We start from the raw sequence: 18,830 nt of genomic DNA on the forward strand, positions 1-18,830 counted from the left end.
TCGTTGCTCTCATCCAACAAGAAATGAGGCATTTTGCATTCTGCCCTCCTAAAATAGCTGGAGAAGGAATTTGCCAGTAGTTGAAAGTGGGAATTCAGTGGCTGATTATTCTATTTACCCTTCATGCCGGTCAGGAATGATTACTCGGAGCATTGACTGTGTAGATCAAACCACATACCGGTAGGTATCAATAGAATCTAATGATGCCTTCCATTATCTATCTGAGAGATAACGGGCGCGGAACTGCACTGACGAACCTTCAAGTACATGTATGAGTATTGCGGAGGGTACACATCATCAAGCAGAAGAGCGAAAGTAAGAATGTGATTGACATTTCTGCAACTTTGACACTACAAACCATTCCACAGCAAAGTTGCAATACCTGTTTTAGTTTTATCATGTTCAAATAATTAATTGATTTCGATCCACAGACCAAAATATTTTAATGGACAGAAGCTATCCGCAGACAAATACATGTAAGCAAATGTAATCCGGGAGATGGGCGAGTGATTCAGTTATGGAAAAAGATAAGAGGGAGTAGGAGTAGTCTTATCCAAAAAAGAATGAGGTGGTCTAGCATGTGGAAAGTTTGAATGGAAAACACAACATATCCATTTCATCATGTTTCAGATAGCGGCTAAACTGGACACACCCCATGGGCCGCGTGTCATCTACTTATGAATCCATAGGGTCGGCAAGGAACCTGTACTTGAAAGTTTGCAGCATGAGGACCCTCCGTGACTGGTTTAAAAGGACACTGAGCCATTATCTCAGTTTCTCAAAGTTGATGATTACATGTTACGTTCCATAATAACCCTTCGTGTTTACTTCAAGATAATCTCTATTTTCATCAACTACAGTGTATCTTAAATAAAAGGGGGTTTGTCAACTGACAACCGCTCTATTCAGTTGCTATTCACTATTTAGATGAAAATTATTTTCATGATGTCGAAAAAAATTTGACGTTTCGGGCCAGTCACCCATCGTCAGAACAATGTACAAGGAGCGAACCTGGCCTTTTATAACGAAAGCAAGCGAGAGCGTATGACATTGTGTGTCCATGTACAAAACAAACGGAACACACAATAGTCGTATGCAATTGAGTGTCTGAATTTGCATGTACAACCGACAAGGAGAAGTGCGCTGAAAGAGTGGGTATGCACCAGCTCAGCAGATAAAGCGCAGGAAATGTGAGTACGAAGGTGTATACCACGATCATTGTGTGTACAACCCTGTACAGACACAGCAAGATTTAGCAGTTTCACTGTGAGGGTGTTAGCGCCTTCAATGGCCATCCGAAGGAGATATTGATCTCCGGACGACGCTCTCGAATCTCGATGGACTCCCTGATTTTTCTTCTGTTTATCTGTGTTTCCACAGCCAGTACTTGTACATTGTTCTGACGATGGGTGACTGGCCCGAAACGTCAATAATTTGTCGACATCATTAATAGAATTTTCATCTAAAGAGTGAGTAGCAACTACATCGAGCGGTTGTCAGTTGACAACCCCCCTTCTATTTCCAATGCAGTTGCGAGATGTCCACCACTTTCTGAACGAACGCTACAGTGTATCTTGGGAACTCTTTTCATTATGATCAGCCGGTGCTGTGTTGACTAACCATTCTCATAGTGATAACAGGAGTGTTATCTTTTCACATTTGGTGTACTATGATGGCGATCAATGAGTTAGATTACCTAGAAATCAACGAACATACATGTATGTAGCAAGGAGGCACTGTCAGTGAGAGTAACGTTGCAGCATTAATTGTGATGTTCATTAAAAAAAATTGACTCAGCAATTTGGTCTATGTAGCAGGTCGGATTCAATCATTCAGCCGCGGCTGCAGTGTAAGCCAGCCTTCCGGCAATGACAGTCTGCTTCAGCTCATAGTTCTTGTCCAGCAATAGAAAATCTGCGCGCCGTCCGACTTCAATTTTTCCCACGTGCTCCAGGCCAACGATCCTGGACAAAAAAGAGATGATCCAGTGGGTGATGGTCCAGATATATTAGAATTTTAAAACTGCTAACACATTTGGTCCTATACTCCAGAGCTATGTGAGGACTAACCTTCTTGAAAACTAGTTAAAGAAAAGGGAAGCATGGCCTAAAATCTAAAATCTAAATTTCACTGCTCGTAGTCTTTAGGTTGTGGAGTTGATTGGCCTTGGTCCTGGGAAGCTGAGAAGTTCCCTTCTTCTTACTGTATGTCTGCAGCTTTAAAGCCATGGCCTTACTTCAAAGTATATTTGAAACACCGCTGCTTTCCTAGCTATTTTAGATGCAAAATGACTAACCCACTAAGCCATGCCATTTTAAAGGGGAAGTTAAGGCAAAAATTAAAATTTCACCAGTTGTAGTCTTCGGGGTGCTGAGTCGAATGGTCTTGGTCCGAGAAAGCTGAGACGCTCCCTTCCTACTTGAATCCCAATCGAACTCGCGCACTTCCACCGAAACTGGGTGACTGCGCCCTACTAGATGGGGATTTGTATGCAAAATGTCACTAAAAGCGCCATTTCGTTCTTATAAAAGCACGGATGACCGCGATTGGCCCATATGTTGTAGTCTTTTGGACGCTGAGTCGACTGGTTTTGGTCCGAAAAGGCTGCGATGCAGCGTTCCTCCTTTATTCCCAATCGAACATGGTTGAACAAGCGGTCACGTGCTCCTGGGTGCCCAAATCACCTGGTCACCACGCCAGCAGGCGACAACTTTCACACCAAGGTTCAACTCGAGTTCAACTCGAGTGACAGGACTGCACCCAAAAAAGGTCAAACAGGCTAGTAAGTTGTACCCTGCAGGCATGGTGACCAGGTGACTGGTGTACGCAGGAGCACGTGACCGCTTCTTCAACCATGTTCGATTGGGAATAAAGGAGGAACGCTGCATCGCAGCCTTTTCGGACCAAAACCAATCGACTCAGCGACCAAATGACTACAACATATGGGCCAATCGCGGTCATCCGTGCTTTTATAAGAACGAAATGGCGCTTTTAGTGACATTTTGCATACAAATCCCCATCTAGTAGGGCGCAGTCACCCAGTTTCGGTGGAAGTGCGCGAGTTCGATTGGGATTCAAGTAGGAAGGGAGTGTCTCAGCTTCCTCGGACCACGACCATTCGACTCAGCACCCCGAAGACTACAACTGGTGAAATTTTAATTTTTGCCTTAACTTCCCCTGTAAAGTCAAAGTCCACGCAGAAATGTGTGCATGCGCCAGATACACTGACAATATTCTGTGTCTCCTCTTCCTCCCTGATGACAATATCACAAATGAAAACTCCCGAGCCTGGTGGGGTATGCGAACGTAGCTTCATGACAGTAATAAATATCCCATGCAGAAATAGGACTGTTCTAGACAGTAGCAATTCAGGAGCAGGTAAGTCCAGGATTACCTTGCCGGTGTGGTGGACAGCATGGAGGAGGCATCTTCTTCAGATACTCCCAGAACATTCACTAGATTCCTGAATGTCTCGAGCAGTGAAGCACAACTACCTGCCAATGTATCCGTGCCTTCCAGCTTCACTGTCTTGGCATCTGAACTTACCACCACTGCACCATGAAGCATAGCAAGCACATACAAGAAGCGTTACGCAATGTAAGGGAACAATAATGAACGAACATGGCAGCTAGGACTGAGGCTGAAGTAGCTGAACAAGCAACGCCGAATAGTTTCACCTTGGCTTCAAAGCGGCTTGCAACATGCTAAGTACTGCTGTGGTACATTGTCTGCATGCTGGCCAACTAACTCCCCTGACATGCACAACAGGCTTGGCCACGTGCTGTGGAGGAGAATCAACCTGCAATGCTAGCAGTACTGCACCGCATCCACCGTCCAATCCAACATGGCCGCTACCATGACAACAGTGCTGTTCAATGCAACCCGACCATATGGGTTCACCACACACTCGGTGCTGAGCATTCTCAGACCTAGGAACACTGGGCTCTGCACTGGTGCAGGAATGCGACTTATTTGTGCTACTCAGTACTGACTGACTGACCGACCGACCGACCGACCGACCGACCGACCGACCGACCGACCGACCGACCGACCGACCGACCGACTGACCGACTGGATCTCAGTGAGAACCACTATACAGTACTGCCGGCTGCCAGAGAACGGGAGCGTCAGCCTTGTAGCCCAGACCATTCCTATGTTCATCTAGAGAACGGGAGCGTCAGCCTTGTAGCCCAGACCATTCCTATGTTCATCTAGAGAACGGGAGCGTCAGCCTTGTAGCCCAGACCATTCCTATGTTCATCTAGAGAACGGGAGCGTCACCCTTGTAGCCCAGACCATTCCTATGTTCATCTAGAGAACGGGAGCGTCAGCCTTGTAGCCCAGACCATTACTATGTTCATCTAGAGAACGGGAGCGTCAGCCTTGTAGCCCAGACCATTCCTATGTTCATCTAGAGAACGGGAGCGTCAGCCTTGTAGCCCAGACCATTCCTATGTTCATCTAGAGAACGGGAGCGTCAGCCTTGTAGCCCAGACCATTCCTATGTTCATCTAGAGAACGGGAGCGTCAGCCTTGTAGCCCAGACCATTCCTATGTTCATCTAGAGAACGGGAGCGTCAGCCTTGTAGCCCAGACCATTCCTATGTTCATCTAGAGAACGGGAGCGTCAGCCTTGTAGCCCAGACCATTCCTATGTTCATCTAGAGAACGGGAGCGTCAGCCTTGTAGCCCAGACCATTCCTATGTTCATCTAGAGAACGGGAGCGTCAGCCTTGTAGCCCAGACCATTCCTATGTTCATCTAGAGAACGGGAGCGTCAGCCTTGTAGCCCAGACCATTCCTATGTTCATCTAGAGAACGGGAGCGTCAGCCTTGTAGCCCAGACCATTCCTATGTTCATCTAGAGAACGGGAGCGTCAGCCTTGTAGCCCAGACCATTCCTATGTTCATCTAGAGAACGGGAGCGTCAGCCTTGTAGCCCAGACCATTCCTACTTCCTCCGTTAACAAAAACTTCGTGATGGATTTTGATGGATATGAAAACGCTTAGAACAGATCAAGAACAGTTTGTATCGACTGCAAATCACTGGACGAAGGTGATTCAGCCTATGTACAGCGTCTTTACAAGAGAAACTGTTGGCGGAATGAGCAGATAGTTCAGTTTGCGTCGCTTTCGCTCGATTCATTTTTGACCTGCGTCGCTGTCGTCATCTGCTGCACGCGAGTCATCATCTGCTGTACGCGAGTCGTCATCTCTCTCGAGTCGTTGTTCAGCTCGGTTCAGCCTTGCCTCGGCTTCTTTGATCACAATCCGCTGACCTTGATGTCGCCGTCGTTCAAATAAGTTGGCTTTCAAGCTGCGTGATTCGCCGCAATGGCGATTACTCGTTTCCACCAGGGAGTCGTGAAAAATATTTTACGACTCCTTGGTTTCATCTTCGCTGTCCGAACTCCGCGAAACGAGGAGTAAAGGCACAGCCAAACTGATTCCATTTTCTCTAATGGATTCCCCTGCCAGCACAGAACGGCAGCGGCTAGCAAGTCCAGTCGACTTTCTTTAGCCACGAGACTCGCATCGGACAGCGGACTTCTGAAAGAATGCATGGTCATGAGCATTCGAATCTGGACTTTGCGCAGGTTGAACAAGATCTTGAGTTCAGATTTGTTTTCATTGAGCTGTACGATCGGAGCAGCTCCTTGTTCACTCGCTCATTGTGTGGGCTCGCTGCTCCGTTTCATCGCTCTCGATCACTCTCCAACTTACTCAGTGCTAAAGTGACAGAGAGGCCAAGCAACGCAATATCCCCTCGGAGAAGTGGTATTTCAGTTTCGCTCGCCATGACTGTCATCACCTATGTTTCCACAGCGCAACCATCGATTCCGCTCGGCTTGTTGTGAAAGGTCGCTTTCCTTGCATCGTACCTCTGTCATGGCATGCCAGGGAAGGCCAAGAAAGTGATTGCGACTCATTTCACGGCAGTTTGTGCCCAAATCAGCCCCTCAAAATTCCATCACGAAGTTTTTGTTAACGGAGGAAGTATGTTCATCTAGAGAACGGGAGCGTCAGCCTTGTAGCCCAGACCATTCCTATGTTCATCTAGAGAACGGGAGCGTCAGCCTTGTAGCCCAGACCATTCCTATGTTCATCTAGAGAACGGGAGCGTCAGCCTTGTAGCCCAGACCATTCCTATGTTCATCTAGAGAACGGGAGCGTCAGCCTTGTAGCCCAGACCATTCCTATGTTCATCTAGAGAACGGGAGCGTCAGCCTTGTAGCCCAGACCATTCCTATGTTCATCTAGAGAACGGGAGCGTCAGCCTTGTAGCCCAGACCATTCCTATGTTCACCTAGAGAACGGGAGCGTCAGCCTTGTAGCCCAGACCATTCCTATGTTCATCTAGAGAACGGGTGTGTCAGCCTTGTAGCCCAGACCATTCCTATGTTCATCTAGAGAACGGGTGTGTCAGCCTTGTAGCCCAGACCATTCCTATGTTCATCTAGAGAACGGGAGCGTCAGCCTTGTAGCCCAGACCATTCCTATGTTCATCTAGAGAACGGGTGTGTCAGCCTTGTAGCCCAGACCATTCCTATGTTCATCTAGAGAACGGGTGTGTCAGCCTTGTAGCCCAGACCATTCCTATGTTCATCTAGAGAACGGGAGCGTCAGCCTTGTAGCCCAGACCATTCCTATGTTCATCTAGAGAACGGGAGCGTCAGCCTTGTAGCCCAGACCATTCCTATGTTCATCTAGAGAACGGGAGCGTCAGCCTTGTAGCCCAGACCATTCCTATGTTCATCTAGAGAACGGGAGCGTCAGCCTTGTAGCCCAGACCATTCCTATGTTCATCTAGAGAACGGGAGCGTCAGCCTTGTAGCCCAGACCATTCCTATGTTCATCTAGAGAACGGGAGCGTCAGCCTTGTAGCCCAGACCATTCCTATGTTCATCTAGAACATCCTACCGATATGCCCAGTAGAGTCGCCGTGCATATACTTGCATCGGTATGCTATGCTTGGTCACGGAAATTCTAGCCTGTACGTTCTTTGGCGCCTGACAGTAATGTAGTGTCCTACTCTAGCCGCCAGTGAAATAGACAGTGAGACTCACAGTGTCGTCCAGCGTATGCTGTTCTGCGATTGGCCTCAGGAAGAGCAATTGCATCACTAATGAAGGCTATGTTGCTGGGATGCCGTGCTGATAATGTGCACTTGACTGTCAGTGGGTGTCTGCGGAGAAATAAAAAACAAGACAACGTCATCGTACGTCATACGTACAACACGCTCCACTGCCGAAACCGTATACGACATAGATCCCCGAATAATTATATCTCTCTCCATCTGTCTGTCTCTCTGTGTGTCTCCGTCTCTATTTCTGTCTCTGTCTCTGTTTCTCTGCACGGTCTCTGTCTGTTTCTCTCTATCCGTCTCTGTCTCTGCACGGTATCTGTCTGTTTCTCTCTATCCGTCTCTGTCTGTCTGTCTCTGTCTCCCTCCCTCCCTCCCCCCTCTCTCTCTCTCTCTCTCTCTCTCTCTCTCTCTCTCTCTCTCTCTCTCTCTCTCTCTCTCTCTCTCTCTCTCTCTCTCTCTCTCTCTCTCTCTCTCTCTCTCTCTCTCTCTCTCTCTCTCTCTCTCTCTCTCTCTCTCTCTCTCTCTCTCTCTCTCTCTCTCTCTCTCTCTCTCTCTCTACAGTGTGGGATAGATACTTTTGAAGTAGATAGATTGAAAGTGAAAGAGAAACACAGACAGACACTGAGAGTTGGTTGCTTGGGCAGTATATAATTATGTCCTGATACTTACACATGGGCAAGATCACCAATCAGCTCTACAGTGGGAGGCGAGAGACCGCTGTACTGTGGCAAGTCAGGAAATCTCTCCACAAGGCCAAAGTTCACCAAACTAGGAAGTCTGTGCAGCATAAACCAACAACATTAAATGAATTTTTGTGAGCGCCCAAAAATAAGTTAACACAGAAGGCGCATGCGCCGCACCGGACACTTCACAGTTTGCTTCCTGCTCAGATTTGCAAGGCTGACTGGTGACTCTCTTCAAAGATTTCACAGTTTCTCTCTCTCTTTCACCATGCCACGAGGCTCTGTACGAGGAAGCAGACGCGGACGCGGGTATGCCGTCGAGGCTACCCGCCGCTCGGGTAGGGCTTCGACCTCGCCATACGCGCGGACTGACGGCATGCGCGCCTTCGCGCCTGATACCTCCGACACATCGTCAGCAGCTAGTTCTCACCCCGCTCCGGGCACCGACGCTTCTATGCAGGATGAGCCCTCGTTGCTCTCCCCGGACATCATTTCCTCGGCCGTGATGAATGCCCTCCACCCTCTCCTCGAGCGCGTGGAACGCCTGGAGAACAGTGCTGAGTCTGGAAGCCGATCAACAAACCAGCAACATTAGTCTTTGTGAAATCTCAACATCTCAAGTACCCGTGTTTGTATTGGAAGCCAGGTGTTGGTTAGCAATAAGCCAGGTGTTGGTTATAGCAATAAGCCAGGTGTTGGTTATAGCAATAAGATTCTCAGATTCACATAAAGTGGGTGACTGCATCCCATAATTCTGGGGAATGCCAGGAGAATCTCCATTCCCATGACCTCAGCTGCTGCTCAAGTTCACTCCGATGGGTTTTTCATCTACAGTCAACTTCGCTAATAATGGCTGCGGATATAACGAGAATTCGCGAATACCGACAGAATTCCCATGCCCAGAGCAAGTCCCAATAACTGTATACATTTAACTTCGGATACAATGACGGGGGGGGGGGGGCTTTTTATTATTATTAATTTTTTTTGCTTCTAAATAGTTGGAGTGATCAGCACAACAACATGTAGTTGTACATGATTGTACAGTAATCATACATGTACATGTCCCTGTAGATTGCTCCAAAGGTTAATTTTTCAGTCTATTTCCCTTCCATATTGACTTTATAGTTCCTTTCAATTGTAATAATGAAAGTAAAGTACACATTGACAAAGAGCATGAAAAGAGCTTCATTTTGATATGCATATCATATTATACAAAATTATGGGTTCACATACATTCAAATGGGACTTCAGGTATTACAGTCCATTTCAAAACTATAGACGCGTACCTAGGCAAAAACCGTTATGCCAGCATCTATACCACATAAAATCTGTGATCACTTTGTGCATAAATTTTTCCAAATTGGGCGTCTGTTATCCAATCCTTTAGAAACTATATGAGAGTAATTGTGGAGCGATCCTGAGCAATATACCGAAAACTATTCTCAAAAAGTTCCAGCCAAATTTGAAATATTTCAAAAACCCTACGCGTCTATAGTTTTGAAATGCACTGTAGGACACTTTGCGAATAAGGACACTTTTCTGACGCCCCGCCGAGTGTCGTTATTGGCAAAGTTGACTGTACCCAGACTTCCCACGCATCTCGCCTATTATGGCATGAGTGACTATGCTTGCACCATGCGGCATGAATAGACAGTGACAAAACCATTGCCGCCCAAACATTTGTACAGTTCTTGGAACTTAGGTTGGCTGCTTGGACGAAGTCACAACAGGCACTCAGAAAGAGCTGAAACATCACACTTCATCGAAAGATCATACATTTTTTTATTATCAGCCTTGCATTTCGATCCTAGCCTTGATCAGTTTATCAGCAAAACCCAGCCGTTACAAGATACCAAATCAACCAAAGTGTCAACTTTAATATTATTTAAAAGTTGATTGTTCCAACTAGGAACACACGCTTCTTGTCTTCTAAGTTCGTTTTAATATTATTATTATTGCAAATAATGGTGAGCAATTACACGATGTATAAAAACCAGCATTTGCTTCTGGGAAGGATTCACAAAACAAAAACAAAAAAGCAAAAAACAAAAACGCCATGGCTCAAAGTAACTGCACATATGGAAAGCTTCTATTGTCAAGTGCAAGTGGCAATGTCAGAAAGATGGTAGACAGGTAGATACTGATGTTCACTCTGCAGGGGATAAGTCAAGGACGCGGCTCGGCAGATGAAGATGAATGCCGCCGGGTGCCATTAATTCCACCGCGACTTATCCCTTGCCAACTGCCACAGCTGATTGAGGCGTGTTAGCGTGCCCAGGCGAATGCCGAGTCTGGCCAGGCAATCCTGGTATAGAGCTGATAGACGGGTCTTCCTCGGTCGGCCCAGTCGACCGCACAGGCTCGCCGTGGCTGAAAACTCCAACACACACCGTGGGGGAGAGTTCTTCTGCATTCTCAGTACAGGACCGAGGAACTGCCAACGTCGTTGGCCAATCTCATGCGAAATCAGAGCCGAGTTGCAGATGCCGTACAGGTGCTTGTTGCTGATTGTGTTGGGGAACTTAACGTCAGCCATTACTCTCAGATGCCTCCGATGAAAGGTGTCGATCCCTCGGATGATAGCATCTGTGAGGCCCCATGTCGTACAGTTGTATAGAAGTACTGGCTTCACATGGGTATTGCACAGCGCTACTCTAGGCAGGAGTGAGGTAGATTGATGCTTGAAGAGTGCGTACAACGAATAGAATGCCTGGGTCAACTTTAATCAGTACTTTTTTTATCCATTGTGAACTGATCACTAGTCCTTTTGCTCTCACCTGTGATGAAAGTTGGAGACGTTGTAAAGATGTGTTATGTGCAAGCGTCGTTCTGGACAGCATTTCAATGCTCCAAGTATGTCATCTTCACTGGCAACTCGATCATGACCCAAAGCTGGAAGAACAGAGCTGGAAAATACAACAGAAGCCAATGCAAAGGAGGGGGCGTTAGCCAGCCATGGCAAGAGAAGGAAAAAGAAGAAAAAAGGAAAGAACAAAATATTCTTGCTTCTACATAAAGCACATAATAGTGTGCACATGCAGACAGGACATTCAAAAACAGTCCTGAAAAATCCTGTTCAGTATGTGACCGCACTTGCACACACTTTCTAGTGCGCAATTAAACTAAGTGTCCATAGCCAGATAGGGGGCAGGTGCATTCTCATTTCTATGAGCTAACTCCACATTATGTTTTATTCCCGTAGCTATGCAGAAGACGTTACTTCAGTAACGTCTGGCGCTAGCCAGGGTCCACGCAGCTTTAATTTGGTATTTGTTTGTTTGTTTGTGTGTTTGTTTGTTTGTTTGTTTGTGTCACGCCTGGCGCTATCCCGTTTCTGACGGCAAAAAATCATAGGGATGTTATAAATTTTTCAATTCTCCTATTTTTTTCAGGCATATCCTGGGATTCGAACCCACACTATCGCCCTACATGCATTCCCCCACACACTTCGAATTCATACCCATTCTTCCAAGTTGCTTCACGTTATGATCTTGCGTTTGAAAGCCCTAATTGAATATTGCGGGCAGCTGTATGTGGCCAGCTGTGTTTGATGGTACGGCACGGGAGACGGTGTCGTATTACCCTCGATCGTACCTGTCCCGTACCTATCCCTACCGTACCGTACATTCAAAGACGGCTGGCCACAATGCATATTCAAATAGGGCTTTCAAATGCAAGATCATAATGTGAAGCAACCTGGAAGAATTAGTATGTATGCGCAGTGTATCGGGGGGTGCATGCAGGGCGCGAGAGTGCGGGTTCGAATCCCAGGTTATGTCTTAAAAAAAGGAATTTTTTAAAGAATTTATAACATCCCTATGCTTTTTTTTGTCAAGGTCATCAAGGAAAAAAAGCATAGCGTAGGGCCCTGAGCTTCCAAGCTCTCTCGTTTTATTGCGGCCTCGACCAAACAACATCGTCTGCAAAGTAGAACAGACCACAAACTGGCATAGGTTTCAGGTTATCTTGGCTTTAATTTAGCAGATTTTATGATAACTTTCGACTTTCGGCAGCAACCTAAACCTGAGCACCCGAAATTCTGGGGCTCGACTAAATCAAGCAAAGCAGAGAGTCACCCAGACATTGAGAGTCCTGCATTTTGAAATGCCTTGGTACAGCTCTGAGCTTGATTCAGGCAAGGTCTATGATTAGGTTACCATGCCGGTACACCACACAGCTAACCCAATACTCATACCACAATCATAGTGTTGGGACGACAGTAATAAAAATTATAAAATACTGACCTCTGAGCTTGCAACATTTAATTTAGGCTAAATTAAGGCTCAAATCCAGTTTGATTTAGTTTTTGGATTCAGGGCCTAAACCCCACATATACAGTATCGATAAGCTTAGAAAAGATTTATCAAACTGACTGAAATCCCACCTTCCTTATGGCATACGAGTACTCTACTGGAAGACTGAATCTAAACCCATTCCCAGAGGGTTGTACAGAGAATCTGGATGTTTTGAAATTGCCTCTGGTTGACAAAAAATTGATTACTCCAACGTGGAGCTCATGTTTCGTGCTGAATGACTCCACGCAGTAGAGTCATTCTCTTTGCCGCATGTATTACTGCCAGACTGAGTCACTGCATTCTTAGTTCATATAGCTTGGGATTTAGTATAGCAAACTTCAGAGGTTCAAAGCTTCGCGAATGGACAATGAACCGTGAATACGTTGAGGTAATGGCTCACTGCTGTCCTTCGTGAGTCTGCATTCTTAGTTCATATAGCTTGGGATTTAGTATAGCAAACTTCAGAGGTTCAAAGCTTCGCGAATGGACAATGAACCGTGAATACGTTGAGGTAATGGCTCACTGCTGTCCTTCGTGATTTTTTTTGCCGAGAATATGCCTAGAATATGCCATGAATATACAACTCACTTTTCAAGTAAGCATTTTAGCCTTGCATAGCCAACAGCAGCCTCCACGCGTGGACTGATCGTCATCATCTTCAGCACACCAGGTGGTAGGTTGTCTATCCACTCGCGTAGCCACTCTGGGGATGGCACTTCACCTCGGTCAGGCATAGCCCCCAGGTCATGAACACAGGGGCCCTACAAGATAATAAAAAATAGCAGTGGTACGCAGGGAATGAAATTCCGCCATACTGTTTCCTGCCCATTACTTCAAACTCCACTTGACTGCATGTGCTCTCTGGCCGATCTCGTTCACCAAATTAGGAACAAAGCGACTCCAGTAAAGAGTTCAGATACTGATTGCTTCAGAGAGCTCCTCACAGACGGTTGTGGTGGGGAGTTGGTAGCTAGCATTGCATATACCGGTATTTTATATACAGGGGCAGTATGCTTAGGTTCTGCGAAAGTGCTCAATACCTGATTCAGGCAGAGCGGCATACACAAAGGCACACAATGAAAACCTTGGGCAAATTCCGGTGTAACTCAGAGTTTCATGTCTGAACCAATCATCAGACAACGACAACACAACGGAATTTGCCCAAGGTTTTCATTGTGTGCCTTTGTATATATTTTAAATAGAAAGACCGAAAGCTGCTGACTACCTTTTATGTACTACTTCCGGGAAAAAAGTCATCGGACTCATAAATTGATTGCACCCAATATTCACAGAGCCTCTGTATTCTTGCCAAACTCAGTGCAAGGAATATGAGTAGTTCACTGTCAATAATTATGTCTGCCAATAGGCAGGGAGGGTGCCACTGGGTGGTGTATCCTCCGGTGTCTGCCAATAGAGAATTGGTTAGAGCTTCAATACTTGGAAATATATCCTCAATGCATATACTGACAAGCTCAACGTGCTAGCAATACTTGATCAATTCAATTGTTGAGTAATGACCTACTTCCGCATGGATCCCTTCGAGAATTGCACCATGGCCTTGTTCCCCAATGCGTGGCAAAAGATGTTTGAGAACTGTCGCCATATGTGATTGGTCCTTCTGAAACACCACACTTGCCAAGAATGAAGTTGTGCCCATTGACGCCAAGTGCTTTTGGGTGAAACCTGTTTCACCATAGAAGCACAAGAAAAACGAACAATTCCCCTATTCGCGGACAGTAGCAACAGCTGCTGTAATAGTAGCAGTGGTGAGGCTTCCTGCAGCTGAAATAGCTAATGTATGTGCTGAGTTGGAGTAAAACATATCCAAATCAGTATGGAGCAATAGCCGTGCTGTTGAGTCCGCACAATTACTCTTGACAACAGCGTGAGTGCCGAGTGCTAGTATACGATAATGAGACTTAGTCTCAACTCTTTCTACACGTTTTCCTCTGTTTTACTTCCAAAAACGCGGCTGAATTACGAACCAATCGCGTCCACATCATCGCCATGCCTTTGTCCTGCTCTGAAGAGCAATACAGTATAACCTGTAACTAAAGAGCACCGTGACTAGCGACCAGCCTGGTACTACAGACCGCTTCGCCAGGCACGGACAGTCTCACTGATCACATTCACACATGGTTGTGTGGTGCAAACCTCTAACTAAGGACCACCTGCCACTAAAGACCGGTTTCTCCGGCCCCAAGGCCAAGGGGTGGTCGTTAGTCACAGGTTTTACTGTAGTTTACAATAACTCATGCTGCTTCATAGCGGCTACTGCTTCATAGCGGCTACTGATTCATAGCGGCTACTGCTTCATAGCGGCTACTGCTTCATAGCGGCTACTGCTTCATAGCGGCTACTGCTTCATAGCGGCTACTGCTTCATAGCGGCTACTGCTTCATAGCGGCTACTGCTTCATAGCGGCTACTGCTTCATAGCGGCTACTGCTTCATAGCGGCTACTGCTTCATAGCGGCTACTGCTTCATAGCGGCTACTGCTTCATAGCAGCTACTGCTTCATAGCGGCTACTGCTTCATAGCGGCTACTGCTTCATAGTGGCTACTGCTTCATAGCGGCTACTGCTTCATAGCGGCTACTGCTTCATAGTGGCTACTGCTTCATAGCGGCTACTGCTTCATAGCGGCTACTGCTTCATAGCAGCTTCATTGGTCTGGAGTCTGGGCTAGAGTAAAGCATGGTCAAGGTATGAAGAGATTGAACTCAGTGGTCATTGTGTGTGCACGAGTCACATTGCCAGATAAGTCAGGAGGTTCCAAGAAGGTCTTCTTCTGATGTAATTTTCTGTTTGGATTACATCGAGAACTCTCAAATCCACTCCGCCATTTGTAAAATGCCTTTTCCCCTGGACTGTGCAGAACACACAGTACTTCAAACATATGTTCAGATGAATTCCACAGGATAACAATAGAACTGTTGCAAGCTAACGCTTACCAGGCACTGTCCAGTAATCCACAGCATCAGCTGTTCCACCTGTATGCAGATATATACAGTGCAGTGGAATCAAATGTTTCGAGATGAAAAGCAATGACTTGCCCTAGGTGAACCGTTCCAACTGAATAGCAGTACAGTAAAACCTGGTGTAAGCGACCTCTGTCCGTCTAGCGACCTCTGTCTCTAGCGACCTCTGTCCGTCTAGCGACCTCTGTCTCTAGCGACCTCTGTCTCTAGCGACCTCTGTCTCTAGCGACCTCTGTCTCTAGCGACCTCTGTCTTTAGCGACCTCTGTCTTTAGCGACCTCTGTCTTTAGCGACCACCTGCTCTTAACTAACGGTCGTTTTTCCATGCACGGACAGTTCTATACAGAAAGTGCACCGGATACAGCGACCACCTGCCTGGCTGGCAGAGTTGACTGCAAAAGGGTTGAAGTGTGCTCTGAAGCAAGTGGATGCAGTCAACTGAAGTGACAAGTGACAGTGCAGAATGCGCTGCATGCACTCCAGTGAGGTGTGCTTTGCCTGCACGAGAGTATTCTATGCTCCACACCTGTCAATACGAGTCCATGGAAGTACAATCATGCACATGTATGCATAATCCGATATACAATAACATGTACAATGAATGTATGGAATCCATACATCCTGTACACACACCTTGTACACACTCTCTCTAACGGTCTCTAGGCTACACTGCAATTGATATACATTAGATCAAATTTTCGGGCAAGGCCCATCATCCTGATGATGGGCCTTGCCCGAAAATTTGATCTAATGTATATCAATTGCAGTGTAGCCTAGAGACCGTTAGAGAGAGTGTGTACAAGGTGTGTGTACAGGATGTATGGATTCAAGTATTGGCTACAGTGGAGTCTCCAAACCTTGAGAAAAATGAATGTATGGGACCTGATAATTCTAAAGACCACCTGGCTTTAACGACTGCTTTTGCTTGCACCGTGGGGTGGTCGCTTAAACCAGGCTTTACTGTATGTCTGTTATGAACTGCTTTCTTTCCTCTGTCGGAGTTCTTTTTTCTAGCTCAACCGCCATCATTAATCGTGGAGGGCATGCAATAGTTTACCTGACGATTACCGCAGCACTCAGTATGGCTGTCCGTTGATCTATTTGTGTGTATGGTTGTCCTGTACACACAGTCACGCAAGAGCTCCAACTCGACTCCTTTGTCCTCTGCCCTACTGGTTGATTGTCCACTTTCCTCGGAACGATCATAAAAATCAAGGATTGTTTTGCAATGAAACAAACACGGCTGAAGATAAGGTAAAAAAACGTTCTCAGGATGAGACTCGAGGACACAACCATGGTCCCAGCAGGTTCTGTGGATGTTGTTCATAAATGCTCGATTTCGCGCAACGATGGGAAACCTGCTTGTGAAGGCCCTCTTCAACAAATCCTTTGCTCAACAATGAACTTCTCTGCCATGTCACTCCACTGCTGAAGCAAAAATTCGCCTCTGCGTATTTCTTGCAGTCGTTACGAATTTTCCAAAGACAGTCGCGAAGCCAAACCTCTCTAATCACCTTGTGAAGTACTTGGGAATGGTAGCTAGCGCTATGGCGCGGGCCCAATCGCCTCTCGAGTCTTAGCGCCGGCCATGATTATCACGAGTCACTAGTACAGGACAAAAACATACATGGTACTTGTAGCTAGCACTCACCGAGGCCGTGGGTGTGGATGTCCACGAATCCCGGTACAAGGAGCTCCCCTTCCACTAGGACACTGTCCTGATGGTATTTCGCCTCCTCTCTTATCTTCCATGCATCGTCACCCAGTGCCACATCTGCAATCCGTCCATCCTGTTGCACAACTACCGCCACAGGCTGTTGGTTTGCTGGTTCGGCAAGGCCATCGTTAGGTGAAGATACCCCGCACCCACGACGGGCAAAGAACGTAACCATGGGAATTTTTCTTGTGGCTTCTTCTCGTTCTTGTCTCTCACTCTCACTCCACCACGTAACCTTACTCTCACCCTCCTAGTCTCTGCTTTTTCTCAGCTCTTCGACGCGCACGATGTAGGAATGAATGAATCCTCGGAGAGTCCAGCGCCTGACGTTTTCGCTCCTGACACTCCTGAGCTAACCTACACGACTGTATTATGAGTCTGACTGTACCAGTCCATGAGTGTGTCCATATCCGACAATGGCGTTTGTGTCATGGAGTACAATGATTATGACTGTATCAATCACTATCAAGTATCCTTCGTATCTTTGAGATGTAGATCTACTACCATGCCACCACAGATTTTTAGTGAGGCCAAACTAAAGAAGGTGTGTGGTTCGACTCACCCGACCGACCGTACAATTTCAGCCCGACCGTAACTTTTTTTCGGCGGGCTGTCGTGTGACTGACGTACGTGGACTGAACACGTCCACGTCTACGTGCTGTGCGGCGTGAGTCTGCGGACGCAGGCGCTAGGCGGCTCCTTTTGGACTTGACTTGTAGTTGTACTGCAGTGCAGTGCAGTGAGTGGTACGACTGCTGCCTTGTGCTGGTAGTAGAGTCTACTCGATACGCGTATACAGTGTATTTACATGTACTAAAAAATATATTAAAAAAAAAAATCCGCCCGCCCGCCCGTAAAAAAAATGTCCATGTTAGTCGAACCACACACCTTCTTTAGTTTGGCCTGACTTATCTTTATTGGTGGCATCATGACTGTCATGTCAGTGCGCTACGCGTACTAGTATACGTGAGCCTCAAATCCTACCTACCACATGCACATGGTGTGTTCAATGAATCATGATTTCGTAGCTATCTAATGTCTTATAAGTATAACGGTAGTACAACAGTTTGCCTTCCTTGGCTAACTCGCTGTATGCTATTCAATGAAAAGTCCTGGTTTTTGTTTATATAATATTCAACGTTGTTTAGCATTGACCTATCACCATCATCAAAGAAGAAAGACGAGACCAGATTCACACGGACAATCACATAGAGAGGAGAAAAATGAAAGAGTGGCTTCGCATTGGGGCAAGGCATAGGATACTACGGGTCACTCCATCTATTGGAAACGGGGGAGTACGTGTAATTGGAATAGCAGACTTTTAGTGAACCGGCATAACCTACTAGTACTTGAATGGGCCAAAGTGCCTCGTGAAGGAAGGAGACTAAAGTAAGTAAATTATCGTGTCCGTTCCCGAAGGGAACTCACGACGGCCGCTAACACCCGGTAAACCCTAGCGGCAGATGCAGCGCCTGACCGTGGGGGTGAGTGGATATGTCTCACAAGTCACAACCACTGGCACAAGTGCGAGAAACCCAATTAGCCGCATCTATCATGTATCCCTTGTGCTTGGCCACAAGTTACCAGTTGACTGTGGGTAGCAGCACGGCTGGAAAAACCGCTCCCAGACAGGACTTGAACCAGGTACCTATCATGATCTTTGACCAACCCACTGTGCCTGAAGGAAGCAGGCTTGCGATGTTAAAGCATGCGGTCAAGTAACAAGCTGATCTGAATCAACACGAACTTGAAAGAGCACAACAAACAGATCGAAGGAGTATTCATTGTGACGAGCACGATGCACTGACACCGGGTATGCATTACATCATCGGGTATGCATTACATCATGGTAAAAATACAAAACAAAAACATAATGCTGGCGGAATGATTAGGGAACTGACAACGATCCGATAATAATTATAATAACTACGTACATGTATGGCACAACTAGGCGCAGCCTGCCAGGCATGATAGCCGTAGAAGGCGTGACGTTGATGAGAACTCGGAGTCTTGCACTTAGCTGGAGGCTGGCTCGAGTTCCTCATAGAGCCCGCGGGAAGGAGATGCC

General features: G+C 46.6%; 1 protein-coding gene across 1 annotated transcript; it reads right to left on the reverse strand.

The window, feature by feature from the left end:
- Positions 1 to 316: 316 nt before the first annotated feature.
- LOC135805885 (N-acetylglucosamine-6-phosphate deacetylase-like) lies at positions 317 to 17,090 on the reverse strand. The gene is made up of 9 exons (XM_065320004.1): positions 16,697 to 17,090; positions 15,019 to 15,057; positions 13,588 to 13,748; positions 12,654 to 12,826; positions 10,548 to 10,676; positions 7,757 to 7,864; positions 7,068 to 7,186; positions 3,395 to 3,551; positions 317 to 1,964 (listed from the first exon to the last, which is right to left on the reverse strand). The coding sequence occupies exons 1-9, from the start codon at positions 16,935 to 16,937 to the stop codon at positions 1,829 to 1,831; spliced, it is 1,263 nt and encodes a 420-aa protein (XP_065176076.1). The 5' UTR covers positions 16,938 to 17,090; the 3' UTR covers positions 317 to 1,828.
- Positions 17,091 to 18,830: the final 1,740 nt, after the last annotated feature.

Source organism: Sycon ciliatum, chromosome 1, assembly GCF_964019385.1.
Source record: "Sycon ciliatum chromosome 1, ocSycCili1.1, whole genome shotgun sequence".
NCBI lineage: Eukaryota > Metazoa > Porifera > Calcarea > Leucosolenida > Sycettidae > Sycon > Sycon ciliatum.

What these genes read in the sequence shown, in the direction of transcription:
- LOC135805885 (XM_065320004.1), bottom strand. Translation starts at nt 16,937, where the DNA reads ATGGTTACGTTCTTTGCCCGTCGTGGGTGCGGGGTATCTTCACCTAAC. An exon ending in AGCATACGCTGGACGACACT is followed by an intron (nt 3,552 to 7,067) that starts GTGAGTCTCACT and finishes TTCATGGTGCAG; the next exon opens with TGGTGGTAAGTTCAGATGCC. An exon ending in CTGTCCACCACACCGGCAAG is followed by an intron (nt 1,965 to 3,394) that starts GTAATCCTGGAC and finishes TTTTTTGTCCAG; the next exon opens with GATCGTTGGCCTGGAGCACG.